The 18332-nt window shown below is 40.6% G+C and overlaps 2 protein-coding genes across 2 annotated transcripts in view; one reads left to right on the forward strand and one right to left on the reverse strand.

Moving 5' to 3' along the window:
* LOC132840435 (uncharacterized) overlaps positions 1-18332 on the forward strand; it is a 370465-nt gene that overhangs the window by 329749 nt on the left and 22384 nt on the right. The gene's annotated exons all lie outside the window — the stretch shown is intronic.
* On the reverse strand, positions 501-8419 carry LOC132840280 (NIPA-like protein 2). The gene is made up of 12 exons (XM_060861814.1): positions 8361-8419; positions 8042-8108; positions 6155-6223; positions 5892-6060; positions 2737-2796; positions 2458-2579; positions 2207-2303; positions 1975-2113; positions 1785-1873; positions 1229-1292; positions 1024-1118; positions 501-945 (listed from the first exon to the last, which is right to left on the reverse strand). Exons 2-12 carry the CDS (start codon positions 8045-8047, stop codon positions 839-841), a joined length of 1017 nt encoding a protein of 338 aa, XP_060717797.1. The 5' UTR covers positions 8048-8108; positions 8361-8419; the 3' UTR covers positions 501-838.

The raw sequence follows: 18332 nt of genomic DNA on the forward strand, positions 1-18332 counted from the left end.
TAGCAGTCTCAGTACAGTATAACTAGGTGTTTGGAAAAGGTAGTGACCAAAAGCTTTTCAACAGCCACAAATTTGTTGTAATTGAACAAGAGGTCTTACAGGAAAGGTGTTGTAATGTAATGTTGTAGTGTGTGTGTGTGTGTGTGTGTGTGTGTGTGTGTGTGTGTGTGTGTGTGTGTGTGTGTGTGTGTGTGTGAAAAGAAACATGTTTTTTTGCCTTTTAGGGAGCACTCAATAAAACTGTTAGGTCATACTACATGAATAAGATTTCACTTGTGTCACAGTGTGACTGTTTATCTCTGAAAATTCAACCTTTTACAACACAATCTTTTGTATGCATAGAAAAGTATTATATGCAGGCTTTCAAAAATGAGCCCCAACTGATCACTGTGGTTTAATTTTTCACAGAGAGAATGTTCCAACTTCATCAATAACCATTCAATCATTCTTTATACTCCCATAGTTTATTTCAACATAAAAAATGTAATAAAAAACTCCCTTATAAACTATTAGAGGAAATCTGTTAATATAGATTATTCTGAATTAAAGTGACTCCTCTATACAATTGCATTTTTATTATATTACAAATAACTTTCAGCTTTTCTGAATCAGAACTGTCTGTCAGAGTAAGAGTGCTGATCCAGTCTGCTCTATAGTTACAGTATTTTGAAAAATCAGATACATAAGGACAACTGATTCTTTTCCTTGCTTCTTTATGAAGCTACAGTAAATACATGAGTATATGGCCCACATGCAGTATTGAGACAGTTACCACACTAGGGGTCTCTGTCTCACACATACACACGTCACTATGCTTATTAGTCCAGTAGATGGTGATCTAAGAGTCTTCCTGCTGCATTCCACTGTTGCACCCAAGTTTGGAAGCCAGACCTCCATACTTATTGTCCTTTGACTCTGGCTGCATGTTAGCAGTGCTGCTCTTACCTGTGAAACACAGGACCTTGTTACTGTCGAGCACATAAGTAACACTGTAGCTAAATACAATTTTTTCTATTCACATACCTGAGATTTTACCCATAGAGATGAGAACACTGTCCATTTTGATTTTAGGTCGTGTTCTAGCAATCAGGAATACTCCAGTAAATGCTAACAAGCACCTAATAATGATCAAGAACAGCATCAGTAATCAATACACAGGAATATCCTGTGCATACACAGTGCACAAAAAAGTGTATTCATGCACTGTAATTTTTAATTCAGTACTTACCCAAGCACAAACATGATGATGTGTATCAGCGATAAACCATAAAACTCTTCATAAAATAAAATCCCTAAAAAAATATAAATGTATATCAGTTGGGAGTGCTTTTTAGCGAATAATTTCACATCACGTAATTACATTTTCCATATAAAATCAGATGGCCCTCTGTGCACAAATTTGGGAAGAGAATGAATTTGGAGAGTGTTTGATTTTAAAATAAAGATGATTGTTATGTCTGGTGTCATGGATCAAAGAGTCATATGGTGTTTGCATCCATGGTTCTTTTCAGTGTTCCATCTGGTCTCAGATCAATGACTCGAAAAAAAAATGTTGCTTCTTTCCTTCAGATACTTCTTGTATTTTACTTTATTGCTAGTTTAAGGATATCTGATTATTTAAATATAATACTGTAACTTGTACAATATATTTGGCTTCTGCTTCTAGTCTAAAAGCTTATATAGTGTAGACAGTCTGTGATACAGTGCTGTACACTAAGCTGTTACTGCATTATTATTTCAACAGAAAATTATGTTGATTAATTAAACAATAAATCATGAAGTACCTGCGATTACAGCACTGGCTGTGAAAAAAACAAAATTGATAGGAACAATTTCTGTTGCATCAAACATCTTCATAGCTTCATTGAGAAATCTGTAAAGAAATGGTAAATAATGAACACATATTCAGTCACATGACTAACACTTTTTGCTATAATTTAGCATTTAATAGATTGGAAAATACATCAAACTCACTTAATCTGGAAGGCACATGAGACTATCATGATGATAAACATGATGTAGAAGATGGGGTAAGTCAGCTGTAAATGGCTCCCACGAATTGTCTCTGTGATCATTCCAGACACAGCTTTCACCGTGATCACAGTCACAGAGGCTAAAGTACACAAACATTTTTCCAAAATGCAGTTTATAAATTAATGTTGGGCCCTAGTGGTTTATTGCCGATATGGGATGTGTGCGATCTTACCTAGCAGAGCCACCAGAAGCATCACAATAACAATATGTTTCATGTTCCTGCACTTGTACAGGTAGAGCAGGACACAAAATAAAACCACTTCAGAAAACTACAGGAGAGATTACCAGAAAGACAGATTACCAAAAGTCATTGGTGGTAGTAACAATGGCAACAAAAATAAAGATTCTGAAATCAAGACCAAACAGAATACTGTGGTTGTAATATTTGCATCTGGTGCAATATGGTAAGTTAAAAAGACATACAAAGTAGATGAGGAACTGCACGCTGATGAGGCAGCGCTCCACCATGTTGGCTGTCACATGGGGTGCAGAGTGTGGGGCAAAGGTCACCAGCAGATATGTACCAGTTAGAGCAAGAATACCTCCTATGGAAAAGGCAAAGACACTAGATAGTGTATAAGGACAGCTGTAGAGCATGAAATTTTGAAGAACACTGAAATTTACATGTATTATATCACAAAATTTTTATTTCAAACTATTACCTCTGTTAACTATGGTATGAACCACGATAAGAGAGCTTACCCAGTACATCAGACGCTCGTAGAATCTCTTTTAGGAAAACCACAGAGATTACAGCACTGGCTGTCAAAGACAATCAGAGAGAGAGAGAGAGAGAGAGAGAGAGAGAGAGAGAGAGAGATTACTAAGATTCTAAACATTAAAAGCACAGAACTCCAAACCCTGTTCCACGATGAGGCTGAAGTGGCGGCCTCCCAAGCACAGGTTCCAAGCCTTGTTCCAGGCCCTGTTCAAAGTCCAGTTTCTTGCTGAAGCCAACCTGATAGCCTTCCAGACCCTGTTTTGAGCCATGCTCCTTGTAGAGACCAAGGTAGGGGCCTCCCAGACCCTCTCCCAGTCCAAGCAGAACGCACATGACACTGATTTGGTGAATTTCCTGCCGAGGGAAACATGGCAACCTCCCAAGCAAAGCTGAAAGCAGAGGCCATAATAGTGTCCTCTGTCTAAGCAGCGAGCTACACTGTAGCCTCCCAGACACTGGTGCATTTCCTAAGGCAAATGTGGTAATGTCCTGGTGGAAGCCAAGCTTCCTGTTGAGGCCAATAAACTGGCTTCCCAAACCATGTCACAAGCCATGTTCACTGTGAAGGCCAGCCTGAAGGCCTCCAAGGCCCAGTTCTGAGCTAAGCTCCCTGCCAAGGCCAACTTTTGTCCCTTTTCCACCAAGGCAGTTTGAGTGCTTGTTTGGAGCCAGAGCCTAATTTAAAATCAGTTTGTTTGCACTGGCTCTGAACCAGGAAAAGCGGATCTTAAGTAGCACCAAAACGTTGCTGGTCTAGACTTAAGAACCGCTTGCGTCAGGGGTTGGGGTGGAGCTGGGGGTGGGGCTACTGTTAGTGCCTTTGATAATGTATCTTAAGTATACCAAAGTTTAATACATTTTTACTTTACCACAATATGATCAATTATCAGCACACATGATAATAGGTATCTACATGCTAAGGATAACCTTTTTTTCTGTGTTACTGATAAAATAATGTTATGTACATTCCATTATTCTCGATTGCAACCTCCGTTTATACAAATTACATGGAGCTGCACGTACACATTGGATTCGCCACATTTGGATGTGAATGTAGGTTCGCAAAACCATGAGCATTAACAGTAAAGCAACATCCGCCATTGTTAATGTTGTGTTTGTGTTTGCTGCTGCCATGCTAACGTTGCTGTATAACATTGTATACAGTGACAAAACACTTGGCTCTGTGATGGCTCTCTATCCCATGGAAAGGTCTTAGAAGGCTCGCCAGTGAAACCAACTTCGAACCAGCACCAGCACTAACTCTGAACCAGCACCCGGTTCTTTCTGGTGGAAAGGGGGCATTTGTGGCCTCCTTTTGTTCTGAGCCAAGCTCCTTGAAGACAGCCTAATTGATAGCCTCCCAGACCCTGCTGCAAGCCAAGCTCCAACAAGGCCCAGCATAACGCTCTAAAAGGTGATATATATACAAGTGGGATTTAGGGAAGGTTTTGATTGACTTTCTGGTGGTAATTTGTATCAGAGTGAACGCCTTTCCAGGAGGTAATTTCCCTGAGAGCCAGGAGTAACCACTTCTGTGCTTTTCCTCGACTGCCCTGAAGCAACGCTTCCTTGGTTCAAACCCTGCTTTGGGCATTCCCAATCCCCAGCTATATACCCAGTTATCACTCGCCGTCCAGCCGCACACTATCTGCTCCGGACCCCTGTCCGCTTTCCCGCATTTTCTTTCCCCTTCCTCCTAGTGTTACCAGAGTCCCCTGTAACAGTGTGTTCGCACCTGACTGTCAGCCACCCAGTCTGGAGCGGATAGCGACTGGGCAGGCCACAGCGCTGGGCAAACATGAGCAGGCCCTGGCCACACCCTTCACTAAGGTTCAGCAAATCTCTGATCAGCTAGGGCAGATCCAAGCTTTGCTGCAGCCCAAAGGGGCCCAAGCTGTAGACAACCCCTCGGATAATAAAACTCAGGCCAGACGCTTGGAGCCAGTTGGCGAGACATTTTTGCCTCCCAAGCAGCCCTATGCATTTTGAGATGCAACCCTCTCAGTTCCCTTCTGAGAAGGCCAAAATTGCCTATATGATCGCCCTTTTAACAGGCAGGGCACTGGCAGGGCCATCTAGCTGATTACCCTATGGTTTGTTTGTTTATCAATGCTCTGCGAAGTACTTTTGACCACCATTCTGGGACAGGGGCTTTAACCTCTTCCCCACTATGCATACGCCAGGACGCACGCTCGGTAGCCAGACATACCATTGATTTCCAAACTGTTGTGGCCAGTTTGGGCTGGAAAGATGGGCTTGGCCTCTTGGAGGAGCTAAAGGACAAGCTAGCAACTCGCAATCCTCCTGAGTACATAGAGGCCCTGTACCACCTCACTATATGCATAGATAATCATCTTTGGGAGCACTGAACCTAGTGACATTTGAACAGGCAGCCCTATCATGAACACACTTCTGCTTATGCGTGTCCTGAAATCCCGGGGTCCAAGAGGCTCGTGGTCCTCAGAACCCATGCGGATTAATCCCTTGGCTTACCGCCTGCAGCTCCCCCAGTCCATGAAGATCAACCCCACGTTCCATGTCTCCAGACTGAAGCTGGTAGCCCCCTAGCGCCCCCTGTTGACCAGGCCCAACCTCCACCCCGTCTTATCTACAGAGCCCCAACCTTGTCTGTCTGGCGGATTCTAGACTCGTGAAATCGTAGAAAGGGCATTTAGTACTTGGTTGATTGGGAGGGCTATGGTCCAGAGGAAACACATCCTAGACCCGGAGCTGGTAAGGGCCTTTCAGAGATCCAGAGCAGCAAGTGTTGGAACATACCAGAGTCACACTGTAACAGCGTTTGATCAAACTAGTTGAATCTAAAATAACAAATGGCTTCTACTGAAGCATATACAATCATCTCATAGCTCATGGTAAAGCTAAAGTTAAAAAAAAAAATTATTAATACTTGCAGTTTGATCATATAAGAAATGCATATATGTATTCCACATTTTTTGCAATTGTCCATGTTGGTTGTTGAAAACCCTATCTATATAAAATTTAATTTTAGTTAATTTGAAGGTTACAAAAGCAGTTTGAAAAAGAAGGAGCAATATGGTAAAGTTTGGCACACACGCTTGGCACAAGGCCAACAATTCTGCAGTCATTTCATTGTTATTAGCCGAGAAGGTCTTACCAACGACAGACACACAGCCGAGAGGAGCAATGAGGGAAGCTGGTGCAAATCCATATGCAGCAAAGTTGCCAAGTTCACCAAGCCCCATGAGCAGGATTCCATACCACCACAGTCGACTAGTGTAGTATGGCTTGGTGCCTAGCTGGGACTGGCGTGTGTGGGTGTACTTCTATACACAGAGCAGTAGTTAGCAATCATGTCCTAGCAGTTATCTGCTATAACCTAGAAAGTCATACACATTTTCACCGTAGAGCCACACTTACCTGGATATTCAATGAAATGCTGATAAGAAGATTGCCACATATTGAAATGATAATCCCTAGGATATATATCTAAAAATATACAACACATGAATCAATTAGACTGACCTTGCATTCACACTAGCAGGTAACAATTCATGACACAGAGATGCAATTCTGGCAATAGCTACACGATTCTTTAAAATGTTTTCATAGTTAATTGTGAATATAAATTTCAAGTGAGCATGAGAAACCATTAATAATTAATATGAATAATTTATCCAAACACAGATCACTAAGCACTATGTTCAGCCACAGAGCAAGTAAATTATGTCAATTAGTATGTTTGCAAGTGTGCTCATTATGCTCTAAGCAAGCAATTGTACAAAATTAGTACACTCAAAGAAAATTATGTTTGTGTGTTTGTACAACATTACAAGCAGTCAGTAACCAGCTGAGTGAAAAAATGATGTAAAGTTGTATAAAGTAGCAGGGCTCTCAAGTTTTGAAGACAGGCAAGCGTGACATCTTGCGTGATGTCACGCTTGCCTGTCTTCAAAACTTGACAGCCCTGCTACTTTATACAACTTTACATAATTTTTTCACTTGTGTGTCTTCCATATCCTAGCTTCATCATGCTTATCAGTCATGTACCAAGACCCTGAGCTGACGCTAGCGTACAATCTATTAAATAGAGAAGATTATTAGAGTACAACTAGAGTGGTTTAAAAAGTAGTACATTTTGAAGAAAAGAGCAAGCTCTGGCAGGTATAATAGAATAACTAAAAAAGGAATTACCACCATTGCAGAGCTCTAATAGTGGGAAAATATAACTTTCCTGTAAAGTCTTTACGATCTGAAGATTAGATACCAGAGCCTATGACAGAATTAAAAAACACAGAGCCTATGACAGATTAAAAAAAACACACCAAAGATAACATTGTCATAGACTGTTGGTGATTTTTCATTTGCTATGGCAAAGCCAAGAGCGGAGAAGGAAAGAATGGATCCATGCTTAGAATGAAAGCAAAGATGCATACAGAGCACCATAGAAGAATGCCAGCAGCTACCCTCTGGTTTCCCTTTTCTTTGAACAGCCATTTGAAAAGGCAAGAGAACAAATCCACCAAATGCAGCCAAATGTCACACAAGTTCAGGATCAGATACCAATACAAAACAGGAAACAACTTATGAGTCAATTTTTATTCATTATTTGACCTTTTATATTCATGAAATCCACCTACAAAGTGAACAAGAGATCTGAATCATTTGTTTTATAGGCCATTATTATCTGGTATAATCTCAATTGAATTGCCATCTTCATCCTTCTTATTGCTTCATGAAAATAAATGCAATTATTGTATCAAACATTTTTATTTTTTCCCAGATTTCACTTTTACACTGTATAGAGATGTCAGAAGGCCCTCTCTGCTAACCTCATGTCAAGACATCACATGTATAAAACTTTATCAAAAATAAAAATGTAGGCTGATAGTGAAGGAGCTTCTGTAAAACTCACACTTATGGTCATGGTTAAAAACTTCCTAAACTCCTGAGTATATTGTATCTGGTTGAAATTGTTTTTGTTCCATTATTGTTGTTGATTGTGTTAGTTAAATGAGAGTTTAATGGCAAAATATTTCAGTCATGTTGATGGAGCTGAAGTCAGCATTAGATGCTCTGTATAGTCTGGTTATAGTTTGGCTAGATATTGTTTGAGAGGAAGCTTAAGAATGAGATTTATTACAGACTTGCAGTTAGATACATTGAAATGTATGTCTGTAATTAGTAAATCCCTTTTTTCATTGGATTAGCTGTTCTGGTTTTGATTAGGTTTACAGAATATAGGGTATTTATCTGTGACTGGACACAGCTGTTTGATGTGTAGTTTGAGTTGTGACTCAAGTTTACCTCCATGGTGACAATTCAGGTGTAGCTCCCAAGATGCATAAGAAGATAATGAATCTTTCTTTACACACTGTGTTGTAAATGAAAGTAACAGTGAACATACGATGGGGAGAACATCAGCAATGCATCCGTGAGTGCTTTCGTATGAGGCATGGTTGTGATTAATATTAGATTAGATAGAGTTTAAGGACTGAATCGAAAACTGTTCAACTTCACAGCACACTTCACATCAATTAACTATTTACGTTCATGTTGATACCAAATTAGACTTAGCAGAGTTATTGTTAATGTAAAAAATAATAATAAATAATAAAAACACTACCTTAAAGGACGCTTTTTCTTTGCTTCAGGATGCATACAGTTTTGCTGGTGGGACCGTGCTAGAGGTTTTCAACAGAGTGAAATGCATGTGTGTACAAACTGAGTCTTTGTGCATGAACAGACAATAGAGATCTGTGCTTCTGTAGGACTTGAGGTTAAGGAACGTTGACGTTGACGGGGAGGTGGGGGGTGGTTTCAACACTGCTGGGTGAAATGAAGCTGTTGGATGGGGGTTGGACATTAACTTCCATGACACTGGAGCTATTATTTCAGTGCCTCATCCTGTGCCTACCACAACTATGCTTATTGTGTGTGTTTGTGTTTAGTAATGGCATAATTCAATGCATTAATATAAATCTATACATCATACCAAACAGGAGTGAGTTCATATGTCAGCAGTAGTGTGGTAGATTGTGACCAAACTGTCTGAAAGATCTCATTTAAGGGTTTCCAAGAAGAAACTTTGTAAAAATGAACATCCAGCTAGTGCTATAATTCCAAAATACATACATTTCTAATAACTTTAAAACAACTGAACATCAAGTTTACATTGTACAAAAAACTGTTTTATTTTATAGTCTTTGAGACTGAGGAGTTTTTATCCCTAATCTACAAAGTAAATTGGTTAATTGCCAAACAGGTAGTGAGGGCATATCTCAAGAATACCTTAACAGATCTACATTAAACTTTACATATATTTAACAAACAAGATTTGATATAATTTGCTACTTAGGATGGCTACCAAAATAGGAAGTAAGAAAAGGGAATCTCTGCAACAATTTGACACCCTTCCTTTAAATTTACATTTACATTTACCGTAGATGATATTTTTAAATAATATATTTATTACCATCTTTAAACATATTGTGTCATCTTTGAACTTAAAATCTTTGCATCATTGTCATTTTCTGAACAAATGCTAATCTTTGAGCAGATACAGTGATGTTATGAATAAAGCTGCTCTTTGAAAATGTCACTTTGGAAAACATTAAAGATAATATATATATATGTGTGTGTGTGTGTGTGTGTGTGTGTCTGTGTTTTATTTACCACACAGCTTTTTTTTATTATGGAATCGATCCAATATTATATCTTTTTTCTTCCAATTGAACATGGGATTTAAGTTGTGTAAATAGTCTTCAAGTAACTTTTCTCTGTAGCCTCCCATTAAGAGAGTGGATGGCAAATGTTTCTTCCCCAAAGGTCAGAAGAAGAAGCTCAATTGTAAATGTTTAATAGCCTTTTTTTTAAAAGCAGAAATGATGAACAGCAAAATAGTTATACAAAGTTTATTATTATTATTATTATTATTATTATTATTATTATTATTATTATTATTATTATTATTAAATAATATTGCCAGAGTGTGGTGTAAGTGATCCCTCGCTGAGCTTTCATTTTGTATTCATCAATGTCAGATAAACTTTAGAAACCTGTGGGTTTTAAGCCTAAACAGCCAAAAAAAAATCTGCAAGAAGTTGTTTTATGTAAAAGAGGTAGATTATGCACACATTCCAGTCAATTAGCACCGAGTCACATACTGACTTCATTAATTTATGCTACCCATAATATAATTCAAATATCAATTTCGTGATGTAATAAAATTTAACAAGTGTGTGTTCCCTGCGATGGGTTGGCACTCCGTCCAGGGTGTATCTTGCCTTGATGCCCAATGACGCCTGAGATAGGCACATTCTCCCCGTGACCCGAGGTAGTTTGGATAAGCGGTAGAAAATGAATGAATGAATGAATGAATGAATAAAATCTAACAAAATATCTATGTCTTATCTAAGTATGATCTGATTTTAGCCTCAAACAGCCTATGTGTGTATAACTGGTCCTGGTAAACTTAAAATGTCCACACAGGGATAGTAAAGATTGAAAAATGAGTTTCATGTGAGGTTGTGTTTTTCTTTCAAAACATTTTCTTTCAAATTTTTTTCCTTCAAAAATTTCATTGTCTATAATCAACTGTCTCTCTATCTCTCACAGAACAATCTCTGTGAGAGGTAGACAGAAAGGAGTGACATCTGCTCCATGCAGACTCTGCACAGGTGTCCCACCAGAGCTCAGTACTTGGTCCTCTTCTTTTCTCACTGTATACTCACTCTCTTGGTAAAGTTATTTCCACTGCTATGCTGATGATACACAACTTATATTCTCTTTCCCACCCTCAGATACCACAGCTTCTGTTCAGATCTTAGTATGTCTGGCAGAAATATCATCATTGATGACAGCTCATCAGTTGAAGCTCAATCCTAGCAAAACCGAACTGCTGATCATCCCAGGTTATTCATCCCCAGGTCATGATCTTGCAATATCCCTGCATAACGATCTGATCTCCCCTTCAGTCACAGCTCACAACCTTGGGGTAACCATGGACACTCAACTGTCCTTTTCCTCTCATTTTGCTAATGTGACATGCTCATGTTGGTTCCTTCTCTACAACTTGTCATTTCAAGACTGGACTACTGCAACACACTGCTGGCAAATCTACTTATGAATGCAAGTCGTCCTCTGCAAATGATCCAAAATGCAGCTGCATGGCTTGTTTTCAGTCATGTTCCTAATGCTGAGTTTAAATGTGTTATTCCTGCTACACAGCAATTGCTAAATAGCTAACTGCAGGAAGGCCTTTCCCTGAAAATTTTGTGGTAGATAGAGGGATAGAGTTTGATGTTACAGACTACAATGATGACATTTGCAGATCTGTTGCCTTCTTTAACTTCCAGCCAAGAAATACGGTGACATCCAATGAAGCAACTGTAAAGGGACCACTTTACAAAAGGAACATGCATGTTGTATTGCAGAACAATGATGAGGGAATTTTATTTGTGAAGATTCACTTGATCCTTGTTCATGATTATTCCAATGTTTATTTTGGCACAAAATAATGTCAGTCTTTTTGTCTCATAGATCAGGGAGTTCACTGCTTGGCATCACAATATAAAGACTATTTGAGAATAAATCAAGACAGCCAACTACAATACTCCTGAATAAAATATACTCCTGAAGAAAGGCAACTGAATACTCCTTGTGTGGCTTGCCAGGATTAGTTCTCCATCATTCCTTCCCTAATGTCTGGATTGAAAAAGTACTGAAAGATGCTGTATTGTTGGTGTTGCAGACCCTATCTCCAGATGTAATCTACTGTAGCAACTGGTTGAGAAGCTTGTGGACCAATGATAGATGGTGTAGATGATTCAGTGTATATTAAAGAAGATGACATTTTGAAGTTCTCGCGACCTATCCAATGCAGAAAATTTCCAAAAAGAAAGTGTCTGGAAAAATCAAGGTAAAAACAGTGTTGATTCAGTAAAACACAGGATGTGCAACATTGCATTTCAATATTGTATATGGTGTAATTCTTAAGGCAGTAAATTATTCATTTCTTTGTATATAGTCCACAGATATTCAAAATAGCACAGTGGATTTGCATCTTGTTGAAGTTCTCCCCATGGTCTACCCTGAAACTCTGGTTCACCTCTATCAAGCTCATCAAGGTCCTCAAGCACATCAACCAGTGTCACAGTCATGGCCTGAAAATTTCAAAGATTCCTGGAACATAATGCCAGCAGGTATTTAGAGTGCTATTAAGAATAATTAGAGACCTTCCTCTGCTGACAAACAAACACGACAAATTATTCTAATTCTTGCTGATGAAATAAGAAAGCATGACCAAAACCCCATCAGATCACAATGTGTTTCTGTTCCTTGCCAAATAGTCAAGCAATATCCAAAAACCTTTGCGGACATGATGGGTGACAGGCGGATTGGGGTGGATGTGATTCTCTACGGTCACGGCCAAAATTACGCATAGTGCATCTTAATAGAAAAACAAAATAATTCATCATAGGATCCAAGGCAATGACACAGGAACTATTAGAAACCGAAGTTCTACTGACTCGTATGGTTGTACATGATGGCATCTGGCTTTTCCACCTGGTGAAAGTTATGAAACTCTTGAACTGAAGCATCAGAAGATCGAGGAGATGCATCTTCATGAAGGGGACTCTGGTGCAGAGAGAGCAAATGTTTGCAAGCTCATGAAGGAGACCTAATGCCTCCAGCATCATATGATCAATGCAACCCCAACAATTGCAGAATTGAAAAACAAATGGCCATATCTTTTTATACAGAGACATATATATGGCCATTTTGAGCTGCTCACTGACATTCATTCATTTTCTACCGCTTATCCGAACTATTATAGAGGTGCTGTGTGGTGGCCTGGCATCGCCAGCAATGAGAAAAAGACAAATTCAAACAGCCATACAGAAACCAAAAAGCATCTTTACACATTTTGGAACCCCAGAGGAGTTAATGACCGAAAACTAAAATTGAACCCTAGGTATGCTAGTTAGTTGAGCTGATAGACTTTAAGGGCAGAATATTTTTTTTATTATGTTGTTTGAATAACAATAGTTAGCAAAAGACAAAATAATGAGGGTTAATGCTGTTGTTATGTACACCTGTACTAAAAAAGAGGGGAAGATGTCATGTGAAAAGGAATTGTTTGAACGGCTACTACGGATGCGTGATGTTAATGATGTGAATACGCACTTCTTTCTCTTACCGTTGTTTGGAGATGAGTCCCACATGTGTTTGATAAAAAGCTTATGCGTTGTTCAACTAAGTGCTGGCTGATTTGTGTTGTTAATTTTGGTCACAAACACCACACTATCCACTACAAATAAGGTTTTATGTAGTTACAACATTTTTAATTATGTGATACCTAAATATTTAACAGTTTATTTCACTGGAATATTGTTAAAATGAGATTCCTTACATTCGTGGAGTGGCAATAATTCACACTTTGGCAATATTTAACTTAAGACCAGAAGCACTAGAGAAAAACTTTAAATTCAGCACATGGGTCAGCTAAGTTTCTTCTTTTAAAAATAATGTAGTGTCATCAGCCAGATGAGCGATTTCTTAGATTTCAACAAAAGGAACTGTGAAAATTCTAAATCAAGCATTAATTTGGCTTATTTATTGGTTGTTTAAAAGATAACAATAAATTAAAACCTAAAGGGAAGGGTGCTGTCATGTACTATATCTGTGTCTTTAAGGCTGGAAAGAGCTAGACTTTCATCCAAGTGAAGTCCTGGTTTGGAAAATGTTATCCAGCGTATTATTCAGTACAGCAGAATGTGCTTGGACATACAACAGGAACAATGTATTAAAAATATGGTATTTGTTTAAACTGAAGTTGTTCATGTTCATTTCAGATAAAGTCATAAATCCGTCTCATTAAAAACCTCAATACTAGAAAGGCTTTTTATAAGGAGAAGTCCAATCGGACTAATTACCCAATCAGTCATAGAACTATGACTTGTACGATGCTGCAAATTGAACCATTAGTTTTTTTGTCTTGGATCATTCGGCAAACATTTCATTTTTTTGTTTTTTTGTCTCCTTGTCTGCCTTAATTGCCCATCAAAATAATCTTGTCAGCAGAATGATTGTTCTCTTATTTATATTGACTTTGTTTTTATTCACTTATGTTAGTGCCCCCTTATGATTAATTATTTGTTGTAGTCCTAGTTTTTAAATCAGTTGTGATGAAAATGTCTTCAATTTGAATAATATCTGAAGGATTTTTTTAAACTTTTTTAACATTTTCAGATTTTTATACAAATTTAACTTGAATGAATATGTATAAAATAAATATGAACCACTTAACACTAAACACATCTTCAAAGTCTGTTTGTGTTATGAGAGCCATGAGGGCTCCCTCTGCTGGCCTGCAGAGGATTTGCTGCACTTTACCATCAGGACTCTAATTCCCACAATCCATTGCACCACCAACTCAGCACACCTGTTTCCTGTTTGAAATCACCTGGTCTATTTAAGCTCACTCAGAACTCTTGCATGACGTGAAGTATTGTTAGCCTGTCTGCATACTGAGCGGATTTCTCTGTTCTGTTTATTGCCTCGTTTCTGACCCTGCCTGTTTTTCGTATTTGTGATTGTTTGCTACCTGCCCTGACCAACGCCTGGATTATCGACCACTGCTTTTGGATTTCCTTTGTTGTTGCTGTTTGCCTGGTGTTTTGAACCTTGCCTGTTTTTGGATTTTTGCAAATAAACCTGCACTTGGATCTAACCGGTTTCACGCTTTATGACAGAATACTTCGCCCGACAAGATCCAGCGGTTTATTTCATCCACCCTGGTTTCATCACTGCATCAGCCATAAACCAACAACCAAATCCAGCATTCCTAGTAAGTCTTCCGGCACCTTTTCCGACCACTCATCTAGGATTCAGTAGTGATATTTCCCTATTTCGATTGGTGTGTTCCCGTACCCCAATATGTACCGATACAGCAGCATACAAATCCAAGTGTTGCCCCCCTCCTCTGAGGAAGAATGGTGGGACAGGTTGGTGGACTTGATGTCCCTCCGCCAACAAGGACAAGCGGTGAGTTGTTTTGCCCAATTATTCTGGACGTGCGGCTGGTTTGAACCTCAGCAATGAAGAATTAAAGTTGTACTTAAATGACTGTCTGGATGAACCTTTGTCTCAAGCAGAGACACAAAGTTTACAAATTTTGGACTTTTGGGGGTTTGTGAGTCATTTAGAAAGCCGAAGCCGATGAAACCCTGGATGGAAAGACCATTGACAGCATGGCCGTCACTAGGCCGGTCTCTGCTCCTAAAACAGCCGCTGTCACGCCTGCCCCTACTCCCAAGATGGCCACCAACATGCCTGTCTCAGATCATAAAATAGCCGCTCCTATGCCTGAACCCTTGTCTAGGAGGGCTATCAGAAGAAAACGCTTCGCAAGCAGGACTGCCATGTCTGCACCTACCCCTAAAATGGCTACCGTCTTACCTGCACCTGTTTTCAAGAGGACTACTACTGTATCTGCATCAGCGGTTGAAAGAGCCACTGTCCTGACAACACCTGTCCCTCAGGGGGCCGTTACCATCCCCGCACCTATTGTCAAGATTGCTGCCATTTCTGCATCCCGACCACTGCCCGAAATGGCTGCCTCACCTATCTCTCCTGCTCCTGCAAAGCCACAACTACTAGTGTCTAGTCTACTGGATCCCCAGATGACGTCTGCACGAGTGACTAAGAGGCGTAATCTAGTTTTGTCAAGTTCAGTGATCCCCAGGACCACCGAGGTATGTTCTCTCAGTCTCATGCCTCCTGTACTTGCTATGGCACCGTTGCATGCTCGCTCCCCTTCTGTTTCACCGGGCAGTTCCCAAATCCGCGACTCTGAACCATCTGCCTCTCCCGAGCCACCTGAATCTGCTGAAGCACCTGAACCTGCAAAAGCACTTGAACTGGTTGGAGCAAACGAACCAGCTGGAGTAAATGAATCACCTGAACCGGCTGGAGAAAATGAAGCACCTGAACCAGCTGGAGCACCTGAACCTGCTGAAGCACCTGAACCGGCTGGAGTAAATGAAGCACCCGAACCAGCTGGAGCACCTGAACCGGCTGGAGAAAATGAAGCACCTGAACCAGCTGGAGCACCTGAACCTGCTGGAGCACCTGAACCGGCTGGAGTAAATGAAGCACCCGAACCAGCTGGAGCACCTGAACCTGCTGAAGCACCTGAACCGGCTGGAGTAAATGAAGCACCCGAACCAGCTGGAGCACCCGAACCAGCTGAAGCACCTGAACCGGCTGGAGAAAATGAAGCACCTGAACCTGCTGGAGTGAATGAATCACCTGAACCGGCTGGAGCAAATGAACCAGCTGGAGCAAATGAAGCACCTGAACCTGCTGAAGCACCTGAACCTGCTGGAATAAATGAATCACCTGAACCTGCTGGAGCACCTGAACCGACCGAACCATTTGAATCTGCTAAAGCACCTGAATCTGCTGAAGCACCTGAACCGGCTGGAGTGAATGAATTACCTGAACCGGCTGGAGCACCTGAACCGGCTGGAGTAAATGAAGCACCCGAACCAGCTGAAGCACCTGAACCGGCTGGAGCAAATGAACCAGCTGGAGCAAATGAAGCACCTGAACCAGCTGGAGCACCTGAACCGGCTGGAGTAAATGAATCACCTGAACCGGCTGGAGCAAATGAACCAGCTGGAGCAAATGAAGCACCTGAACCTGCTGAAGCACCTGAACCTGCTGGAATAAATGAATCACCTGAACCTGCTGGAGCACCTGAACCGACCGAACCATTTGAATCTGCTGAAGCACCTGAATCTGCTGAAGCACCTGAACCGGCTGGAGCACCTGAACCGGCTGGAGCAAATGAACCAGCTGGAGCAAATGAAGCACCTGAACCTGCTGAAGCACCTGAACCGGCTGGAGTAAATGAATCACCTGAACCGGCTGGAGCACCTGAACCAGCTGGAGCACCTGAACCGGCTGGAGCAAATGAATCACCTGAACCTGCTGGAGCACCTGAACCAACCGAACCATTTGAATCGTCTGAAGCACCTGAACCTGCTGGAGTAAATGAAGCACCTGAACATGCTGGAGCTAATGAATCAACTGAATCATCTGTAGCAACTGGAGCACCTGAATCAACCATATCCTCTATGTCTGCATCACCTTTGAGCCATGCAGGGTCCACCTTTTGTTCTTCTGCTTCACAGGAAATCCCACACTCTCATGAATCAGAGTTCCCCGAACACTTAGTCACGGCTGGAAGGTTCAAACCTGGGTCACTAACCATGCACGACTTCCAAGGTCTCATCAAAAGACCTTTGAGGGGGGGGCTCTGTTATGAGAGCCATGAGGGCTCCCTCTGGCCTGCAGAGGATTTGCTGCACTTTACCATCAGGACTCTAATTCCCACAATCCATTGCACCACCAACTCAGCACACCTGTTTCCTGTTTGAAATCACCTGGTCTATTTAAGCTCACTCAGAACTCTTGTATGACACGAAGTATTGTTAGCCTGTCTGCATACCGAGCGTATTTCTCTGTTCTGTTCATTGCCTCGTTTCTGACCCTGCCTGTTTTTCGTATTTGTGATTGTTTGCTACCTGCCCTGACCAACGCCTGGAATATCGACCACTGCTTTTGGATTTCCTTTGTTGTTGCTGTTTGCCTGGTGTTTTGAACCTTGCCTGTTTTTGGATTTTGCAAATAAACCTGCACTTGGATCTAACCGGTTTCACGCTTTATGACAGTTTGACTGTAAAGCACATTTATGCCAAAGATCTTACATGTACTCTTCGGCTAACCAAATCCCACCCAGACTCCAGCCAGAGCTCAGCCTAATGCTGTTTGACACAAGACCAGCAATAAGCCAGAGGCAGAATGTAAGCCAGACTCTGCTCAAACTCTTTTGCTATCTTGGAAGCAATTTATTTTACCCACCTTAGCCGCTTTCACCATTAAAGTATACAGCATGTCACCCGTTTACATCTACACCCGTTTTGGACCTCCACTGAGATGAGGCTGACTCAGTGAATCCTGAGGCATCTAGAGATCTACCAGCTCCAGTCAGACTCTGCCATACTAAAGAGATGTGAACTCCATGTGATCTTTTGCATCTATACAACATTTGTTTGACTGTATATTTATAATCACACCCTCCAGTGTCACCCATATGAGGACGGGTTCCCCTTTGAGTCTGGTTCCTCTCAAGGTTTCTTCCTTTACCGTCCAAGGGAGTTTTTCCTTGCCACTGCTGCCTGTGTCACCTCAGACTTGCTCATTGGGGATAAATACAAACACATTGTGAACTAAATCTATCTAATATTAATTTTGACTTTTGTATTCTATTAATCTTTATATTATTCTTTATTAACCTTTTGTTCTATGTTTATGTTCTGTAAAGCTGCTTTGAGACAATGTAAATTGTAAAAAGCGCTATACAAATAAACTTGAATTGAATTGAACAAGCAACTCAATGAACAACTCACAAGTAGTTGCTATACTGTAGTATACTACTTTGTAAAAGAAATGCTTCCACCTGAAGCCTGTTATCCAGCTGCTGAGAACAAAATTACCGAATGTTAAAGAACAAGACACTCAACTTATG

This window comes from Tachysurus vachellii, chromosome 25, assembly GCF_030014155.1.
Source record: "Tachysurus vachellii isolate PV-2020 chromosome 25, HZAU_Pvac_v1, whole genome shotgun sequence".
NCBI classification, from domain to species: Eukaryota; Metazoa; Chordata; class Actinopteri; order Siluriformes; family Bagridae; genus Tachysurus; species Tachysurus vachellii.